The sequence below is a fragment of the Emydura macquarii genome, unplaced genomic scaffold, assembly GCF_026122565.2.
Source record: "Emydura macquarii macquarii isolate MOO-44397 ecotype Brisbane River unplaced genomic scaffold, CSIRO-AGI_Emac_v2 contig_2481, whole genome shotgun sequence".
Taxonomy (NCBI): domain Eukaryota; kingdom Metazoa; phylum Chordata; order Testudines; family Chelidae; genus Emydura; species Emydura macquarii.
Window position 1 is genome coordinate 4,590,853 of NW_027132618.1, and position 22,505 is coordinate 4,613,357.

General features: G+C 38.1%; 1 protein-coding gene across 1 annotated transcript in view; it reads left to right on the top strand.

The window, feature by feature from the left end:
- The window catches only part of AK5 (adenylate kinase 5), a 131,623-nt gene that overhangs the window by 61,661 nt on the left and 47,457 nt on the right, over nucleotides 1-22,505 (top strand). The window contains exons 7-8 of the mRNA XM_067563421.1: nucleotides 2,198-2,288; nucleotides 7,658-7,734. Coding sequence (XP_067419522.1) covers nucleotides 2,198-2,288; nucleotides 7,658-7,734 — 168 coding nt within the window. The remainder of the gene's footprint in view (nucleotides 1-2,197; nucleotides 2,289-7,657; nucleotides 7,735-22,505) is intronic.

The following is a 22,505-nucleotide window of genomic DNA, read 5'->3' on the forward strand; positions in this document are numbered from 1 at the left end:
GTAAGTGGTAATGGAGGGGTGCCTAGGGTGGCGGGGGAACCAAAATACAAGTTCACCCAGAGCGCCATTTTCCCTAAGGCCGGCCCTGGAGAGAATTTTGCAGTACATACAAGTAATCAACCCTATCAGAGGTCCAGTCTGGGCTCTGAAATTCTCTTTAACAAGGTGAGTACCGGATTGTGCACATAATAGAGACCCTTGTTCTTGCACTGATTAGCAATTCTATTTTCACTAGGTAGAAACAGCCAACAGATTCAGAGATGAAATGTGAAAAATATAAGGGGTTTGCTATTGTTTAAAACTGAATAGGGTTAATTGAGCACCATGTTTTATTTAAGTATCTGACAATTATTAAAAAATTGCAATCTAAAAATGTATAGTAATTTATCGAAGTACAAAACAACATATCTTCATTTCGTTCAAAAATATTTTCCCTAGAGAAGCTACTTTCCTTCCCACAGCCCAGGGTATTAAAAGTCCCATAACATGAGGGGGAAATTGAATTAAGTGCAAGTGTTCAAGTAATTGATTTTCTTTGGTTTGCAATAAAAGGATTTAGTTTGCCCAGCTGTACAACTTAGATTTTCAGAGTGCAAACACACATCTGGTGTTCTCTGAAAGAGAGAATGCAGCAATGTTTTGAGTTCTGGCAAACATTAATTGCAAAAAGATCTTGCAATTTTTCACAGCAAACTGGATTACTCAAGGGATTGTTAATATTGGAAGATAGAGCCTTTCATCAGTTCAAACGTGACACAGTCCAGGTTGGTAGCAGTTAGACATTGGTACTATCTGGCAGCAATTCACTGATTTATGTGCCACAAGTATTTATTTTTTATTTATAAAATGTGCCCCCTTACATGTCTCAAGTAGTATGTAAAAAGTTAGCAAAAACCAGTAAAAGGACATCCTCCCTAAAAATGAAAAATGACCCCAAAAGGTGCAAAATTTTGCCAGCAAGTTAGTTTAAAATTAAAAATTGCTCCAAGCCTCATCATCAAGAAAGGTACTCAAGATGAACATAAACACAAAGAACAGGATCAGTTCATCATCTGGAACCAGATTTTTATTTTGGTCATATATATGGAGAGCTGAAATCTTGTTTGATTTAACAGAAATTTAGAGTGGTTTGTGATGGATGGGGGTAGAGGTTGGATTTAACCTTAAGTGTACAGAGTGTTTAGTTTTCTCCCGAAAACATACCTGGCCTCTGCTGAGTGGGAAAGACAGTTTAGTACACCCAAATGTACATTTTCCCTTTATTTCAGTTAACATGAACAGTGAAGGCAATCAATAAAAGAAAAACATAAGTCATCTTCAGCAAGCATTCATAGTATATTAAGTAGGAACAATAAATAAAAATGATCTAGTTGAGTAGTACAGTGATAAATATCAGAAACAAGAAAAAAGTCTAAAATGATGAGATGGGACAGAGAGCTTGTGATACAGATGAGGCAGGAAAACAGAAGCCAAACTTTGAGCAAAGGATTTTATAAATGAGAGAAGGAAGAAAGTCATAAGCAACTCAAGAAGCTATTGTGCAATTAAGGGGATTTTTACCTTCTGTGATTTTGTTTACTTATGTTAACCAAGATAGTCCAGATAACTAATAGCAAAACACGGAGGAAACTTTTTCCTCCTCCATTTATTACAGGTAAGTTTTCAAAACTATTTCATTTTTCCAGTAACTAACTGAAGGTCTGAAAGAGCAGCACACACATTTAAACGTTAGTTTAAGCCAAAATTCAGCAGTTGCTCAACAATTTTGACTTACAAAATTTAATTTTGTTACAGCTTCCCTCTGAAAATTATGTGATAAGAACTATTCATGTGATTTGCAGTTTCATGGTCTCCACATAGTTGCTTTGCATGGCAGAAAAAGTGACAATACAGTGCCATATATTACCAATATTGTTTTCTGAGGCTCAAGCCTTGGAAATGTAAGTAAGTCCATTACTTTTTACTGCCTTTTTAAAACTGCAATCTATGAGAAAAAAAATGGGCAACTTTGCGACCAAAAGTATTTTTGTTTGCAATCAGTAAATGGAATGAATCATAATTAAGGGCTTGATTCAAAGCCCGTGGAAGGAAATCGAAAGATTCCCATTGACTTTAATGATTTAGTAGCAGACTGCATATTATACAACAGCATTCATCCTGTCCAGAAGTGTCTGACTGCCTTCTCACTTTCCAACAGTTTGATGCGGACAGGGATGAAGAAGAAGTTTTCTATGATATAAGTGTGGCAGTCGACAATAAGCTATTTCCTCCCAAAGAGGATGTGGCAGGTGAGTTACTGTACAAGCATGAGCAGCGGTTTACTTTCAACATCAAATGTAGCAGAGAGGTCTGTTTTTCATACCCATTAAATATGGACGAAAACACAAACTGTTGGCCACCTCTCCAAATTGCTAAAGTTCTCAGAGAGACAAGGTGGGTGACGATATATTTTATTGAACCAATTTCTGTTGATGAAACAGACAAGCTTTGAGCTACACAGAGCTCTTCTTCAGGTCTAAGGAGGAAATGTATGTTTCACTGTTTGATGGGGCAAATAATTGGAGAAATCACAATGGGAATCACCATGGCCTGGATAGGAGGTCTCTGTGAGGAACCATAGAAAGGCACAAAGTGGGGGTGTCACCCACAGAACAGGTTGCATTCAGTAGGTCTAAGATGCACATAGCCAACAGCCCATGTGCAAGGAGAGCAGCAGGCAGCATCCCCGTATCCAGCAGTAGCTGTCAATAAGCCTTGCGACACATGTTGGAGGATTTTTCACCCCCCCCTCAGCCCTCCTGTGTTACAGTGAATTTTCACATGAAGAGGAACCTAACTACCAGGTGGCTCTGTTCTCCTTCAAGATAAGATTCCAAAATGAGGTAATCCAGTCTCCAGGCTAAGATCTATCACTTCAAAAATCATTAACCTTTTCTCCAAAATTAAACATGGGTATCAGACCAAAGAGGATACAGCCAGTTGGGTACCTCTTTTTTTCAGAGAGTGTGAAGATTAATGAAATATCAGGCAATTAAAGGATCTTTGCTTGTTTCACTAAAGTTTGTATTTAGCCACAGTTCATTTTGTCTTTAAACTACTAACATAATTACATCGGCAATTATGCTAATAGGGGCTAAACAAAACAGACATTATTTCTGAACACATTCATGGCTTCACATCGTATTTGATATGCCAGACCTTGAGCTACTCTTACAAGATCCATGTACAACCATCTAGCCAACAAATATTTGGAGACAAAGCTATTTTGTGCTTTCATAGAGAAGGAAATTTTTTTCATTCTTTTTCAGCTTCCTGGGATAGATTAAGACTGTTGCCAAGAGCAACAACTTGTCATGAAATTCCATCACTAAAGGTTGCAATAAATTTTGTATTAGAAACATCTTACTGGGAGCAAAAATGAAACTTATTCTAATGTCAATCAGTTCTTTAATTTTTTTAAAATTATCTTTTCCTGGAAGGTTGTTTTTTTGCTTTGTTTTTTTTAAAGTATTTCTCTGACTTGGAATATAGAAATGTAAGCCTCATTAACTGGGTTAGAACATTCTTCAGAGAACATTTCATATGTTAAAAGGACAATGACTGTATGAAACTGACTGACTGTATGAAACTGAATGACTTTTTTAGCTATATAGACAAACCTATGTTTCACAAAAAATTTTAAAAATTATTTTCATGACAATGTAAAATGTAGAAAGCACAAATACAGTTCTTAAAAAGAACTATTAAGTCTGAGGATATTTGAGCTAATTTATGGACTGCAAATAAAAAAATGTAAGTGTTATGTGGGAATATATTAACTCTACATTACTGAAATACAAATGGTCCAAAAATCACTTAATTAACATGCATCCATGTGATTCTGCTACCTTTTAATGGCAAATTAACAGCAGCTAAATTTAGACAGATCAGCACAATTTAACTCCATGATATAAATTAACATAATGAGTTGGAGGGAGGGGGGGAAACAGTGCTTGTTATTTGTATTCATGAAAAGCTGATGGTAAAGACCTTTTCAGTAAAGATGAGGGTCATGAAAGGCCTTCTGCAACACTTAAATCACTAAAGTGGGTTTCTGATTTCATTAGTACTGGGGTGTGTGCTAGGATCCAAACATCTGTTATACATATCTGCCCATGGGCTATACCTGGATAATAGTTTTTCCACTAATAGTTCTCTGTAGTTCAGCTGCATAATGACAAAAGAAGTGTCAAAATCTGAGCCAAGTCTTTATTAAGAATGAACTCAGTTTACAAGATAGTATAAATGCTGCTCTCAGTATTGTAGATGCAAAGTTTAGCACAAAAGCAAATAATATCTGAAATACTTCCTTCCTTCAGTAACTCTTACCTCTTTGTGGAGCTGATTATTTAGTTAAGGGAGCTCCAATAAAGAAGTTAACTGAATTAAAAAAATATATTCTCAACTAATAAATTCTTGTCCATTTTCCCCCCTTAGGAAAACAGTTCACATGAAAATTAACTGATTTCTCCTCAACCCATATACATATACACATCAAAACTGAAAGAGGTATTTCAGATAAACACACCTTTTCAGATCAGATCAGTTGTTGGGTTTTTTTGTATTCTGTGACCCCATTCCAGCATAACGTTTAGTTTGCTTAACTTTAAGCACGAGTAGCTCATTGAAATCAATAAGATTACTTAGATACATATGAGTAGCTCTGGTGTAAATCGTTATGTGCTTAATGTTAAGCAAGCGTTTAAATGGGGCAGTGGATTGTAAAATTATCTGTACCAGCTAAAAATCTACCCCTTAGTGCTAACCATGTGCTAAGCCTATATCTGTGTACAAGTTTAACATTAGGAAGAAAGATGCAAAAAATGAATAACAAAATTAAACCTTGTGTATGATTGCAGGGTATTACCAGACTACTGCACTATATAGACTAGCCATGAACATGCACAAATGTTTTAAACAAAACATTTGAAAACTTTTTCCTCATCCACTTCTTTTCCTATTCCTGAGTTCAGAATTCTGTGTTTCCCCCATTAACACTGATGACATACCACCAGTTCAGCATAAGCCTCCTGAAACTTGGTACAGAAAGTTTTACACAAACTTGGGTTGGGATTTGGAATATCCACCCTTCCCCTAATTTAGCCCTATGCCCCTACTTCTTTTCCTTAGTCTTGCAATAGCCTCTTACCACAAAGTACTGCAGGGCTTCTCTTTTAGGCTTATTTAATTTGACTCAGCAAAAGCATAGCTCTCTGTAGAATAAACAGAACATGACAGATGGTTTTCCTTTTACTAAGTTCTCAGTGAAAAGAAGAAAAAAAACCCTCTCCATTTATCCTACCCTTTCTTGAACCTCCCTTGCCAAAAAGAATTGGTACTTCTGCAGGGAAAACAAGCCCCATAGTTCATGGAAAAACTGCCTTAGACAATTCACCACGTTAAAAGCACATAAGCATTATGGCTTTTCCAGCTTAAAAGATATTGTGTGTGATCATTAACTTTCAGCCTGATCTTTACATTAAGGTTTGTGGTAATCTATTTCCCTACAAAGTACTTAGTTTCTAAATCCAATATTCAAATGTTAATGTTCCTAATTAGGGAGGATATGTACTGCTCCCAGTAGATAAGGAATATTAGTTATAGTTAATAAAATATTATATAAAAGTGCCTTTTAAAAATAATTTGCAGTTCAATGTAGGTCATTCTCAATCAAGATTCAGGCTTAGTTGAATTATATACCTTATCTACATTGTGCAATGTTAAGATTGAGACTTCAGTTGCGTAAAATACAAGAAATTAATTAGGCTTCACATAGTAACCTTAATTCTGTTCTCTTGCACATGTCTATAAAAACCGGGTATTTACATTAGAAGCTCACAAAACACCTATACCAGAGCACAGAACGCTGCACATGTGCATTTCCAGTTATACAGATGGGAAAAGTGTAATCCTTTTCTACTGTGTTAATAAAACAAACTGTTAAAGTATACAAGAACATTTTTTTTTAAATCCACACTAACAGATGGTGGGCCAATCCATCCCCCATGTAACTCCCATGAAGTCAAGAGAGCTACATCAAGGGATGAATTTGGCCAATTATTATATAGATTGCAAATTAAACAGCATTGGAGTCATCTCCTTTACAAAGCTTTATGGTTTTACTCATCATATTATCCTGTTCTGCTCATGTTCTCTCTTATTGTTCATCTCACCACCTACACAGATTACTATGTAAAGGTTAAAAAAACAAACAAAAATAGCTGATGCTTAAATGCATTGGGAACTATGAAACAGTAAAGCCTTTGGGGGAAGTGCATGGTACAAACAGCTATCCATGTACACAATAAAGGAAGAATTAGCTGTAATAGTGAAGAAACCATTTAATCAAAGATTGGTGGCAGCCATATGTATCAATAGTGTCTGTGCTCCAGGGGATATTTTGCTGCATGATCACACATGCAACCCACCACAGCATCATTCCCTCTTCCCCATTCACCATTCTGACTGACTGACTGCAGATCACAACAAAATTATAATGATTAGCTGTTCCAGTGTTCACTGCTCCAAAAATTGGTAAACGGTGCTTAGGGCCCACAGCTGGCTTCTAGACAGCTATTTTGTGGCTGCAGTCTAAAATGGATTGCAAAATTTGGGTCCCAGATTCTCATTATTTGAGACTGTTATAACGTTAGTTTTAAAATTCTGTAAAATCAGTGGAGAGGTGACAAGTTAAAACAAGAGTAGTAAAATTTGTTTTTAAATTAGTCTACTGAAATAATGAAGGGAAAAAAACTAAAAGATATGCTGATTTTGTGTTACCAGGAACTCAGTCTTGTAACTACGTGCCCGTTGAAACTTTCACAAGTCTCAAATACTGGTGGGCTGTGCTGAGCCATGAATTGGGTTAAATTATTACTGCAGTAGAGGGCAAAGGGAACCCTTCCCTTCCCCAGCACAGAGGGGACTGCCATAATCTGCCTGCCAGCGCTAGTGATTTGTTGCTAGCAGAACTGGTGGTCCCAAAATAGATGTTTCTGGGATGCAGGGGTTAGAGGCCATGGCGCTATCCTTTGTACACTGAGACATCTGGACTAAGATTGGTAGATGTTCCTACCATACAAGTTTAGCCCTGGACACCTCCCAGCACCTCTGGTGGTACTGAGTTGGATTTCTCCACTGCCCTGCAGTCATTTATGTCAGAGCAGAGCAAATGTAAAATGCAAATATTCTGATTTACAAATATCTACACAAAGTAGACTATGTCTTTCTTATCTTATTAAGAGCCATTATTTGAGCCCTTTGTGTATAAAATTATGATTATTCTTCACCGACTTTATAGTTAATTAAATCCCAGTAACATTGCAGTGTACAACACTTTGCAGAATATACAAAAGGCAGGATCCCTGCCCCAGCAAGTTTACAGTGTAATTCAGACAATATACTAATAGCTGTAGCTTTTAAAAAGACATCTCTGAAGAACCACCACATGGATTGGTATTCTTTCACATACAAATGACTCCTTGGATAGGTTTTTATTTTTAATACTTATACACACAATGAAAGAGCTAGACTGAGACTGGAAATATAACTATGTCCCATCATGTAAAGTAAAAACTGCTAGTCCATTTCTGAAGTTTCCTTTCCTTTCATATTTTAGGGCCAAATATACTTGATCTGAGTCTCCTTATGGATCCTGAAGATATCGCTGATACCGAATTTGACTTTGAAGATCAGGTAATTGCTTATATACAGTATCTCTTCACACACACACACTTCAGCCTCTTCACTGATTGCTTTCTAGTTTATGTATATGTGGTGTTTTGCCTGAGCAAAATGAATGAAATGAAGAGTTATACTTAACGGCTTTTGTTATGCCATGTGAGCAAATACGTCATAGAGAAGTAGCTATCTGAGTATGGAAAAGCAATGAAGATTACTTTGACATTCAGAGCCATATTCTGCCATCCCTTACATTTTGCAGTTTTCGCCATGCAATTCAGAGTGGTGGCTCATGTGGTTCTGTTAGAGACAATCAGAATTCTGTCATGCTTGATTTCCCTGCATCTCTAGGCGTATTCCATTTAGAGCGATGGCTAAACATTTTTCAGAAGAGATAGGTTAAAAAGAAAAAGGTGAGGAACATAACCAAAAATCAAAGCAAACACATTCTCCACTTGAAATGGAGGGGGAGGGGGGGTTGTTTTGTTTTTTTTAAGTGTGTATGTTAACACCATCTCCCCTACCAGCCACATATCATCCCTCTTAGGGGGTCCAATTCAAACAGCGTTTTCCACGTCCATGGAAAAAGAGGTTGTCAGACAGGTGCACCTGTGTTACCTTACTCATTATCCCGTGGAGATAGGAAAGGGCAGGACCTAGAGTCAGAGGATGGGATCAGCCTGTTTATCATATGCACGTGCCCTGCCCTAGTTACCTCTCCTCTCACACAGGTTACTCCTGCCCCTGGCAAAACCAGTCAGTGGAAGGGACCATGCACAGTGCCACAGCCTGTCACAATACAGGTCTACACTAGAGTTACACTATGCCACATTCGTTACAGAAATGGAGAAGGGCCGGAATATTGTCCTGTTAAGTATATCGTTAAAAGATTGAATAAGAATCTCTGATTAAGGCCATCTCCCTTATATCCCTTATTGTACTAGCATATTTTAAAGTTAGATTTTTATAATTCTGCCTTTTGCATCTTCATTTCCTCATTTGCATATTTATTCTTGGGTTTTCTTTTGTCAACTCTGATGCAAACACCATCAAAATATAATATGTTCTACCCCCACTTACTCATACTCCCATTTCGCTCCCAGTCCTTCCCTATAACTGTTCTTTACAGCTCTTCCCACTCGCAGCCTTTTGACTCTCTCCCTCTCCCTCAAGCAGCCTCCCTTCCTTGAAGCACACACTTCCACCAGTCCTTCCTAAATTAGCCTCTTAGCCAGTGAACACTCTAAAGTTTCCTTTTTGTTTGGGTTAGACCCAAGTCTTTTAGCTTTGTAAAGCAGAGTGTACCATTCCAGCGCAATACAAATGCATAAAAGAATAATCATGCATTTTAAATGACAACTGTGTGTACCCTTGGCAGAGTACGAGTCCCTGGAGAAACAGCATACCTCGGTCCACAGTATGCATACATAAAGCCAAATGATTTTAATAGGTCTGTCAAACAGCAGCTGATGGTTACAAAACAAGATTAACAGGGAAAAATATATGAAATTTATACTAATTGCTAATTTCACATTATTGAGTTATTGCATATATGGTCGGATCCAGGGGCAGAGAGTTAAACTTATTTGTTGTTTAAACAATGTGTTTTTGTCGAGAAGGCTGATATGGCACCTTATACAAATTGCAAGTCTTCCTCCGAGTGCTTGGGGTTGACTGTCATTCCTGCACAGAGCAGCAAATTGCCAGGCTGGCAATGAAGCAATATGGCTGTCAATTAGGGAAAGAACAAGGAGAGGGAAAAAAAAGCAGATTTGAAAACCTCCTAGCTATAAGCACCAGAAACATCTGGTGCAGTTTTAAGCAGCTCATTGATAATGGCTGCTTTTGTCAGGCAATGGGAATTACTAACATGGCCATAGATTCAAAGATTAGGAAAACTGGTCAAGCTAAGAAATAAAACCCACAACACAAATTTTATTGCTGCTTATTAATGATCTTTGTACCTCTACATGTGTACTAGGCATTGTCACAGAAATGGATAGAAGAAACCCAGTTCCACCCAGCTGGACATAGTGTCTAAATTTAGGCATGGCACAAGTGACAGAAATATATGAAAGCAGGGGAGAGAGAGATTAGGACCAGGGTTAGAATCAAAACCATCCAGTTACTCAGTGAGTGCACATACACATACACATCTGAAAGACTAAACTAGAAATTATCCTCAATAAAAGAAAGTAAATGGAAGTAGATTACTAAAGCATGAAGACTGCTTGCATTCCGTTCTGGAACACATTTTGACTATGACAGTGAGTTAATACCCCAGTGACTTACCACATGACACATTTAGTAATTGTCTCAAGCACCAGCACCTCTACAATGAGACTCTCTAGTGAGGTAGGGATGCGTGTCTAGATACATGTGTCATGTGAGGAGGTTATTGCATAGAAGAGCTATTATGAGGAATGTGAGGGCTAAGTGGGTTGGTTTCCAAGCAACCTTATGCAGCTAAGCTGCTAAAATAATGGTTGAGATTTAGCAGAACATCTTGGTATCCATTGAGCAACTAGAGTTAGATGCATTTGTGGGTTACCGCTACATGGTAGGTGCTGCTCTCATTGGGATGGATCCTCAGCAGGGGCTGACCGGCACTTTGCACAGCTGAAATGGTGGCACAAATATGCCCTTTGCACGCACTACATTTTGGGGGTGCTCTGTGTCAGGATGGTCTCTGGGGTAAATTAGGGCAACCTAAGGACTGCATATCTTATGGCACTTGCTAATGGCCCCCAGGTAAAATGGCCCCCCAGCAGATAAAAATTATCTCACCCACACACCCGCTTGAGAGTGGAGGTGGTATAGGAACCACTAGGACTATGCCACCCAGGGATTCTGCCACACAGAGGAGATCCTCCAGTGTACAGCTGATTTCAGTACTGCTTTGCACCAATGACAAGTGAAGATCTGGCTCTCTTTTTTTGTAGGTTTAAACAAACTGATTCTGTATATTTTACACATTTATAATGTAAATTAGAACAAATTGCTTGTAACTAATCAGAAAATAAGCTGACTGTTCCCAACTTGCTATCTACAAATGCTGTAGGAGCCTGAATATTTGCACTCACTCAATAAGGCCACAAAACATTGTAAGGCATACAAGGAAGGCCACCTAAATTGAAGAAACTCACAAAAACAAATCTCCAGATAAGAATTAAATTTCCATTCCGGCTCATATCTGCAATTAGCAGACCTAACAGATTCTGTATCAGGAGATGGTGTAGGCAGATATTTTAGAAATGCTGTTTAGAGAACAGTTCTGAAAAGAGAGACAATACAATGCATCCAGCTCATAATTTCATGTGAAAATTAACTAAATTCCACTTAGTTGCTTTACCCGTATATGCGACAAATTTTAGGACCATTTGGATCTGACTATTCTTCCTCTTCGGGGCCATAATCTCTAAGCCCATCAGAAGGTAGATCCAAGTACAGGAGGCATGCTCTGCATCCTATGCCAAATTACGAAGTCTGAACTCAGCAGCTGAATTCCCTTTCATTGCCAAAAGCTTTTCTAGGCTGGCGTCCTGATGGGCAGACCTTGGAGTTTATATATTCTGTTTAATCAAATGTGTAAATATAAAATACCTCCTGTCGGCACGTATGATGACTGTAACAGTGGACCTGCTAGAGGGGTATAATGCCTGGGTGGTGTTCTACATGATGAACTAAAAATAAAAACATGTTTATGGTTAAGCTAGTGGAGTACTTCAGACCTTCCACATCCGAAACATTACTCCTGAAATTTTCAAATTTCTTCATTAGGTTAAGTTAGAACTTTCTCAGCTAAAGGTCATAATACAATGTGGAAGAAGGGATTTCTTTATAGTTCTTCCCATTCAGTAACATTTCACTGCAGCATTTAAAACTGCAAGCTCATCTTAGAGTTTGATTATTTTAACTCAAAATGAATATTCCCAGGCAAATAATTTTACCTTCAATTGAGAGAAATCATGTCTACAACCTTTTACAGCAGTATGAAGCTGCTTGTCCTAAACTTAAAATGCTCAAAAAGAATTCTCAGATTCACCCTTATCTTCATTGTCCCTCTAATTTGCAAACATAATTCCAGAATGAGATTTATGCTTTTTAGGTTTTTCACAGAGATCTTTCTACACCTGCACATTCTCCACAATTTCTATTTCCAAAACATTGGATCAAACAAAGCTCTAGCCTATCCACTGCTCCTCAACTAAGCACCAACATTTAACTTCCACATTGGCTTCTCTTTCTCCACCAACATCTTCTAATATCCTCTGGAATGAACCACTTAATCTAATTTGGATACGTTACTCTCTTTTGATAATAAATCCTAGTAGAAGGTGGCATAACTTAAGGCAAATCAGATGTAGTGAAACCGCATTAACTTCATTGAAGTTATTTCGGGTATGATAGCAGACTCTCCTCTAAAAAAACCAAACCAACCCCAAAACTATACCATATGGATGGGCAGATAGGAAGCATTCCTTGCAAATGGAAGAATTAGGACTGACTGTCTCAGCCTCCAGCAAATTCCCTGCAATTGAAGAGTGGAGAAGCTACTATTTAGTTAGCCAAGCAATTAGGGCTCCTTCTTTGGATGCCATCATTTCCTTTAAATGACCCAACTGAAAAATGGAGAGCTGGAGAGTAGAAATAGCTGGAGCTTCTCACACCAGGACCCCATCCATGGCTTCTCTTCCTGGGAGGATAGCTTATGGCAAGGGACATACATGTTTTATAGTATTCTCCCAATTTCTAATACTCATTTTTAGAAATAATTTTATTTCTATTCTTTGTTTTATATAATAAAGTAGTATTTGCATTAGAAACAATGCAGATGTGTGCATCTTCATGTACAGTCTTTGATTACAGAATTGCTTTCTGGCATGGCTACATTATCTTACAGCTTACTGTATTCTGTTATACTTATTTGTGAGTTTCTTGGCCTTGCCAAAGAACTAGTCATTATTGTGCCATTTGACGCAAGGACTCTGACATGTTTTATCTTTCAAAATTGAATAGTTAACTTGAAGTCTACCATTTGGTCTAATTTAAGTGCATTCAGGCCAAACAAGAATACAGGTAAATTACAACCAGTGAATCATGTAAAAAAACTTCAGAATAAAGTAGCTAATTATTTTCTTGCAAAGGCAAGGTTTTTATGACTGCTTCAGCCAGCCTGAAGAGTAAGAATATGCCCTCATTAGATACAGAAGAATTGCATCTAAAAAATAGGTGGAAGCTTACCATCTGAAAGTGTTAACAAAGCAAGTATTAGTAAAAAAAAAAAAACCAAACCTACACTCCTGGTAACATAGGAGAATATGCTTTAATCAAGGTGATAAAAGCCAGGTGAACACAAATACTTTGGGGAAAAATTGTAAAAATGCTGAGTGCCAGACAGTGGGTGCAATTTGCACACATATTTTTGGGATAAAATAAATTGCCAGCTCAGAATTTCCCCCCCCCACACACACACAGAAAACTACCTGATTTGAATCTGTAATTAGATAATGTTTTGAGGATACAAAATACTGACATTGTTTTCAAAAATGGCAAAGAAAAAATGTCTCAAAAAGATCTGTTAGTTCAAGTGAATTAAGCAAGTTGCATAACCCAATCTTTACTGCAAAGGAAAAATGTTTTCTAATTAGAAAATGTCACAGATTACTCAAAAAGCAACTAACAAAAGAAAGAAGAAATAGAGGAAAAGAAACTCTCAGAGAGAATTACATTCAACTAACCCCCAAAAAAGCAAATTCTTGATTAAAAAGTATGGCAACAACTCATCTCAAGGTGTATGCTACAGATGATCCAGCCCAGATGATGTAAAAAATTAGGTTATAGGATACCTTGCTGTTTATATTTGTGCATCAACTCATTCAGTGAAAAACAGACTCCATAGCTATCAGCAGTAGAGCAACATAACCTGATCCTTTTTCATAAGGAGAAACTCAACTGATAAATGTCCAAAAGAGAATCAAAATACCCTGGAAAAAATGCTGCTCAGTACCATAGCGGAACAATTTTCTAAAGATGGATAGACAGCAGTGAACTCAAATTTCCTTTAACAAAAGCTCTATGGATTATATCAAAGATCTTATTCCTACTTCTACCCATATTATCTCACTTGTCACATTGCTTTGCCTCTCAGTTCTCCACTTCTGGAAGGCAAGACTGCTGGGAACAATCCAACACTACAGAAATGATACTTCAAGGGTTGACATTACAACATGACAAAGAATATGGTCCCCACCTCTAATGAGCTATAAATGAATCTTTAGTTTACACTGAAACTTCTACATCAGTCCTTCAAGATACACACTGACTAAGTTATTTAACAGGCTGGGTGAGACTGCAGGAGAATACACGATTTTTTAAATCATACTCCAGGACATAAAGTACTTAACAAAATGGTAGTTGCGGTCACATATGCTCTACAGCAATTAATCATAAGGAGTCTGACTTTAAAATGTGACTAGGAGTGTCCAGAAGGGCATGGTCCTCCTAGCTTATCAACTCCATTTCTATTATGGGCTTTCCTCCTTCAGTGATAGGCAGTGGCATTCCCTCAGATTGCAACTCCAGATTCTGCCTTTGGAAGGAAAGAGATTAAGAACTGGAGGACATGTCAATAAGGAAAAATGAACATTCAAAACACAGCAGAGGGTTTCTTCTAAAATCTGTCCTAACTTTAGGCAGATGAAACATGCTTAACAGAAATCTACTGAAGCCAATACACAATCTGTTCATCTTCAGTTGCCATGGAAACTGTCCCATTAGGTGCTAAAAAAATCAGTTCTAGAAACAAAAGAACTGTAGTTGGCCTTGAACAAAGTGCTGATTTAATATGCTCAAAACTGAATGTCTTTTTGGTGCTTTTATTTTAGTTTCTAGCTCTTTCAGAATTACTCAGTTATGTCAAAAGTATACATACTATACCATAACAAAGGCACATAAATCCTATAGCTCCCACTCTTCCTTATGCAGATTATTCCCACACAGGGGAATAGAAATGCCACAAAGCTCACCTGCAGACTTTCCTTGGAATTCTTCTGTCAGGAATAGAAGTGGTGTTTGCTTCTCCATACTTGGAAGCCACTAGGCTTCACACCCAAGATCTTAGTGGGGATCTGCCAAGGGAAGGTGGAACAGTCTAGAGGTTCCTTGCCTCTTTCACTGCTGTCTATTACCCCCAGCTAACCATCTGCTAGAGCCATGCTCAGAGCTCAAGCATTTTTTCAGGCCCAGAACAAACTTATAACACGGGCCCCCTCCCACACACATACCACAATCCCTCATCCCATACATACAATCTCATGAGCCATGAAAATTTTTTTCCTCGTGGTAATGGGGGTTGCAGCCTGGGCCAGGCCCCCCAGGACCTCCAGGCCCTGGTAAAATGTACCCTTCCCCTCCCCCTCCCCATATGAGGGCCCTGGCCATGCTAACCGGGGGCTTTCTAGAATCCTCCTCAGTTGGAATTCCATTGCATGGAGCGAAACCCAGGCTGCAGATTTAAACTACATCCACAGCTTCATTTTCTAAAAACCACTTGCATTTTAGGCTCCCCAGATTTTGTCAGCAGTAACTTTGTGAAGCTTTGTGGAGGGTAAAAGCCCAGTTCTGCTAGTGCTTCTGGGTTAGAAGCTTAATGGCTTACACAACGAGGTCTCCAGGGATTAATACTGGGGCAGTGTACCTTCTTCTCCCCATGTTTAGCACATATTGCTTCTGCACAGGTACACTTGAGCCTATAACCTACAAGTGCCTAGTTTTCAGTCAGGCTAAGCTCCCACAGACTTCAAGATAGAAAGGACAGCAAGAGCAGGCAGCAGTTCACTTCTTTGAAAAGAACTGCCACACCACAGGCTGTGAACTTTGGAAAACTGGCTGGTGAGCACTCTCTATTTTATAAAGCATGTTAATTCTCATTAACAACACTCACACCTGTATGCAGAGCTATACATGTGCATACACTTCAGTTGAAAAAGCAAAAGTGCTATTTTTCTCTACTGGGTACAAAAGTTGCTCTTTAAGGTATTCATATTGTATCGAAGTGGTAGAATGGTTCCCTTGGGAACAATGTATACATTTTAAAAATCCCTTACATATTTGCTGGAGAGTCAGCATTTGTCATCAAATGCATCCTTCCCTGCAGCTTGGTCTCTAAACACCCTTTAGGTGTTACATGCATTTTGCAATACATTTTAGTAGGGTTAGATTTACCTTTCCATACCCTTTGGCTAAGGGAAATGTGGAGTAGCCTGCTTTGAGAACTCCTTCTTGGTAGGCCCCTCTCTGCGATGTTGCCGCCTCGAAGATGAAAGAGCATGAAAATCCCACTCAAATCCCACTCTTTATAAAACAAAAGTTATTAAAAAATAAAAATAAAAAAAAGGATTTGATACAATATAAAAGGCTGTCTCAACAATACTAGGTTTATACTTGGCCAAAAAAAAGTTACAAAGGCTCTCTCAGCTTCAGGTACAGAAAAACAAGACAAAACCTAACATCTTAATGAGAGCAAATTCTAGAATCTGATACCCTTTGTCAGCAACCCCATGTACAGCCCCCTTTCCCTGTGATACAGTTTATTTAAGTAGCCCCCCACTTTCTGTTATTTCAGTGTCTTTCAGGCAGTAAATGATTAACATATAACAAGGGCACTGTTTTCTGCAGATCTCTCCCCACCTTAAACCAGTTTTTCAGGTGCTCTGGAGTGTGTATCTGCTCTTTTACATATAGCCAGTGAAATCTGGGCTCAGCTATCCTGTTATAATAGCCAGTTATTCATCATCTGAAAGGTCTCACCTTCTGTTCCAGGAGATGTTTACTCATCATGTGGGGTTTATGTGCTGTCAGAAAGCCAAATTCTAGCCACCCCCAACTTTTTTTTGTAGTGCTAAAATATAATAAATTAAAGGAAGAGGGAGAAAGGTTGGTATCTGGACAGTACTGTTTTAGAGTTATAGGTAAATAATGTTGTTAAGTAGGGTTGCAAGTGGATGAGATTAGAGAAAAGATAGAATGTGAGGTGAAAGAAAATGTGGTTTTTTGGCTGGTTTTTTTGCCTATAGCCCGGTTTAGTGGGGAGCAAACGTGTGCTTGAGGACTTCGGCTGCATTAAGGACTGTTGAATTTAAAAAACAAAACAAAAACAAACAAACAATGTGCTCTGCCTCATTGCATTTGGATACTCCTGATCCTGTAGTATTTTAACATCTGAGTTCTACGGTTTCATTATATACGTGGACATGAATAGAAAGACTGCATTTAAAACAAAAATTAAAATGATTAAAACTTCCAGGAAATTAAAAAAGTGAAGCTTTCATTCTGTCCTTGACTTAGGATGTTGATACTTTTTAATTCTTACAACCACATAAGTTCAGGCCTCCACTTTGAATTTCCTGACTTTTTTAGTTTGCTTCACAGCTTTGGGGCTCTAGGTTGCTATTTTTATGCTTACCTTAGTTCTACTGTGGACCCAAAATGTAGAAAAGACTGTCTCCTCCTTTTAGGAAGGATTGTTTCTGAACCAATAAAAGTTTCTATTATTAAAAAGTCACATTAAAATAGGCATTAAAGTTAAGAATTTGTGGCCTGATTTTCAGATGTGCCAAGCACCCACAGCTCCATGGGACAATATTTTATTTAAAGAAACAAAAACAAACCCCAGAACAACATGGAATGTAAAAGCTTAAAACAGCCACCCCAAATTCTCAGTTAATCTTCCCCCACTGGCCTGAACTCTATCTCCTTACCCTTCCTTTTATTCTTTATACATAACTTTCAATACAGGCCACAGTGCCACTATCCTTGAAGATAACTCCATTTGGGCCTGAGAACTGCATACTACTGATCACATAAAGGCCTGAGTCCACTTTCACCCATAGATCTCTTTCAGGTGCTTTTCAGATTTCTATTTTTCACTGAATATTTTCATATTATTTTCCACTAGAAGTCTAGAAATAAAGGCTATGTCTGCACTATAGAGCCCATGCTGGCACAACTATGCCAATATCGTTATGCTGGCCTAGGCCCCTAGTGTAGAGATGGTACATGCCAACAGAAGTTCTGCCAGTGTAGGAACACACCTTGACATTAGCTATGCTGCAGAAGCCCTTTTCTATGGGTTTTTTCCCCCCACACTCCTGACTGACATAGCTATGCTGACAAAACCCCTGCATTTGACACATCTATGCTGACAGAAGACTGCTTCTGTCAAAGTGGCAAACATCGTTCCAGGATGTGGTGTTCCTATGCTGGCAGAAACACTCCTCCTTCTGTTGATGCAGGCTGCATCTGCACTAAGAGGCTGTGTCAACATACCTAGTCCACCATAGGCTCTGTAAAGTAAACATAGCCTTAGAGTAATGACATACTACAATGTACTGAGTTAGGGAAAGTGTCAAAATACTTTGGATTCTGGTTTAATGCAATTCTGTTGACACAGAAAAGAAACTATGGACGCCAGTATCATCTTACATAATTCCATTTGCCTACTCTGCTTGTTCAGACGTTCAAAATTCATCATTGGATGCAACACCTAGCCTCTCTTCCACGTACTAGAAAGTAAATCAAATAGCATCTCTTTCCATTGTTGTTGTTGAGGGACATCTTCTCTGGCTCTCATTTGGAGGAGAGATAAAGCAGAGCAGTTCCTCATGAAGTTCCCTGGGGGCATTGGGAAGTGGATGGGTGGGCTGTCATGGAGTGTGACTGTATAAAGCAACGTCTCTCAACATCCTTCACAGTCTCTAGTGTTAGATTTAGGAGAGGAAAGGAGAGTGGAACAGAGAGTTCCTGGAAGGCTGTTCTTAGCATCAGAGCTTTCCTTATGGGATAACACTGTTGATGATATTATTGGTCAGCAAGTTGTGTGTTTTCAAACTGATCTCACAATGCAGGCCTCATACAAGATTACTACAATAGTCTGTAGGGTGTGAACACGGGTATATTTCATCACAATCCTATGGCATGACATTTAATATCCCTTCAAGAGTTTTTGTTAGCAACAACAATTATACCTTTGGATATTCTTGAAGCCTTTTTGCCAGGATTAAATTGTCCATTTAATCTTATTTTTTATTTTGTCTCCTAGCCAATTTCTGATTCTTGACAATATTTTTCTTCTTACTCCATGACTACTTAGTTTCTGTAATGTCTTGTAGGTGATCATATCAAAGATCTTTTAAGTCTAAGATATGTCAGCGAGTTCTCTTTTATCCACTACTTTGGCATGTTCAAATAAATAAATAATAGACTAATAAAACATGATTTTCCTTTGACACATCAGATTTCTCCACATCTGTTCATATCTTTTGTTCTGGTCCTTATTTTCTTTCAGAACACATTGACACACACTTCAAGTCTTAATATAGAGCACCACCCACTATAAACATTTCTCTTACTTTCTTTAAACGGATGGGATTTATGAGTCACAATTGACCATTATTAACACTTACAAAGATCTAAAGCTACAAAGAGTAGTACTATAACATTCCCTCTAATATACTGTGACTTACTGTCAACCCATTTTATTATAATAGTTATTTCAAGTTCCAGTCATTACACTCAGCAAGTTAAACACATTAATCAATAACAATATCCAATATAGATTACTACTGTCTAATAATGAATTAAATTACTACTTCTAATAATGAATTAAATGACAAGAAAGGATCCTATTGTAGCCCAAATATACAACAGGACATTGTCTTACCAGTATTTCTGCAATTATCATTAGATCACCTATATGGTAACTTATTGTACTCCTGATATTATATCTCCAGCAGCTATTGATCATCTCAATCTAAAACCAGTCTTCCTAATATGGAAAAGGTAGGCCATGTATTCTGTCTGATCAATTATAGGCAGCTAGATCCCCCTCTAATGGACAGTACGGCTACATTTGTTAATTGGGTTCAAGTGCAATTGCCCAACGCAAAAAAAAACCAAAACGGTTATAATCCATCTCCAAAGGATAGACTATACTTATGGGCAACCTTATTTGACCTATCTGAACAAGTAAGACTAGACTGTAAACTGCGCATCAAATATCTCCATTAAAGATAGCTCTCACCTAACCTCACAGAGTTACATGAGCCTCAGCTAAATGGGAACAGCTGAGTCAAGAATATAAAGACAGTTCTGCTACTGAACCAATAAATTCCCGTTAGTCATGTCTCACACTGAGCCACTGTCAATCGAGTTATTTCTGGCACTTCCTTTTCAGTTCCTTTCCTTATGTGATCATTTGCCAAGTCTGTCAGTTCTTCTCCACAAACCCGTGATATCCAGGCAGAGCCCACCATCATCACTGCAGGCCATCAGTTCATTTAAGTCTCAATCACTTTATAAAGACCCATCTGCTAAAATAAATAGATACATACATACAAATAGGTATTATTTAAATTAAAATCTTAGTTGACTGGCTTAATCACTGACATAAGCCCCTGCCCACCTTGCATAAAGGATAGTACAAGAGAGATCTGCTCACCAATTGCTTCACCAACATCACATTATCACTTCAAGAGTATTCAGATCCTGTAACTGAACTCCATACAGCAAGATTCTAGCTCTTCACCCACATCAACAAAAGTTTCCTAACGCTTTTTTGGAGGGGGGGGTGGGAAGACGGGAGCAGAATCAATCTACGAGTATGGTTTAATACCTAAAACAATGAAAACCACCTAAGAAAACTAAGGCACCAAAATCAAATCCAAAGTAAATCTTATTTTCTAATTTATTTTAAGCCTCCGCTGACTTACTCTTGATTCCCCAAAGATTATAGTCACAGGGTGGAATCTTAATTTTCAGAGTTTGCAGTAAGTCCTTGTCCTGTAGTTCAGTTCTGCACTGTAGATCTCAGTACATCATTTTAAAGTCAGTGTGAATTAATGCTCTGAGAGACCTTTTCATAGAAGAACTGTGAATCCAAAATTGTAGTCATAGGCAAAAGAAACCCTATTTTGGACCATGGCAGTGGGCCAACACTGATGCAATTCACAAATCCATGCCTGGGAGTGCAGTCTCACAATCCCTAATGTTGTCTCATTAAAATGAGAAATTTAAAAATAAAAAAGTCTAGTGAAAATGGCCATAATTCTATACAGGAAAATCAGCATTATGCAGATAAGAGTACAAGCAAATATTTTTGAGGTGATGGTTTCTGACCAATATCAAATATGATAAACACTACATCAGGAATTATCTTCTTTTGAATTTTAATTAATATAAATGCCATGAATGTCATTTATTCCTTTCACGAACCTGGGCTGAAGGCTCACAAATATTCATCTTTCCTGGCATATGATATAACTAATCTTGAGATATTGCCTGCCAAACAGGAAACTGAGAAGATCATTTAGTTTCAATGCTGCCTCCTGGGATGTATGTACAATATAAGCAATTTCCAGTGCAAAAAAATTATAGCTCCAATTAGCTTAAGCTTTCCTTCACCTTAACTGCTCCCACCAGCCTGCAAGGGTCCCAGTCTTTTTAATGTAATTTCATTTAGGAGGCTGAGGGGGAGAGTAAAGAGATCTGATTATGTGAAAGGACAGTGGTAACTCCTCTTTCATTTGAAAGGAAGGTAAACTGTTGACTAAGGGTATGCAAAAAAAAAAAGTGTGTTTTTAATTTGGGTTAGCTAACCCACATTAGCTAACTCTGGTTAAAACAGCAGTGAAGACACAGGCAACTCAGCTTTTAACTCAGGTTAGCTGTGATTGAGTGAATTAAAAGCCAAGCTGCCCATGAATTCATTGCTATTTTAATCTGAGTTAAGAACACACTTTTTTGGCAGTACAGACATTCCTAAGAGTTTGATTTTTAAAAGGACCTCAATTTAGTCTCCCATTTGAACCAAATTTTGCAAATATTTTTTCCTGCAATTATTTACATTCACAAATCTACCACCACAAAATGAGAGTCTGCTTCTAAAACCAGTCTCTTGATATTTTATGCCCATCTTCTTCCGAGCCAGAAGGCTTTTATGTCATTTCCTCAAAGTCATACTAGATGAAAATCAGTGTGAAGCAAGGGTAGATTTAACCCCAGTTATTCTTCAAATATCTGCTGTTCTGATCTCTCCTTTATCCTAAAAAAGGTTGCTATCATAACATGATTGAGGCCCCTATTGATTTTTTTTTTTAAATGCCAACCCCACTATTGCAGAATACAAGCATGGGCATTACTATAAATCAAGAAGTGAAAAGGGACTAGAGTCATTTTTTTTGGTACTTCAGTACAATGAGAAACCTGTAAGTATAGTGCAGGACACTTGCAAATTTAAACAGCCAACAGTTATACAATATATTCTCCACTGCTGTTCATGCCACTCATTCTATTGATGTAGCAATAGGCACTACTGCAGGAGAATGGTTATTTATGTTAAAGTACTAAAATAAAAGTAAAGAGTAGTAGAATAGTAGAACAAAGGGTTGCCTGCCTGAACATTGTAAGATGCCTCTGTCAAATACTTAAAAATACTATACATCAAATAAGATTTGACACAGAATAATGTTAAATAACCAGGCAGCACAAAGTAGTTAATCACACTCCCCACTTGTCTCCTCTAACATTTGCTGCTTCAGCAGCCCTTGCAGTGTGTCCTGAAGGCCAACAGATTGAGGCTTTTTTGGACCAAGGACAAAACCACCCAAATCCACATGATACCTTTGAACACACGAGCTTTTATTGTGTCCAGGAAGGTTCAGAGGCAGTTTGCATAACCGTCCTTGCAGGAGCTCCCCTAGCTGTCCTGTTCTCTCAGGGCCTTTCCT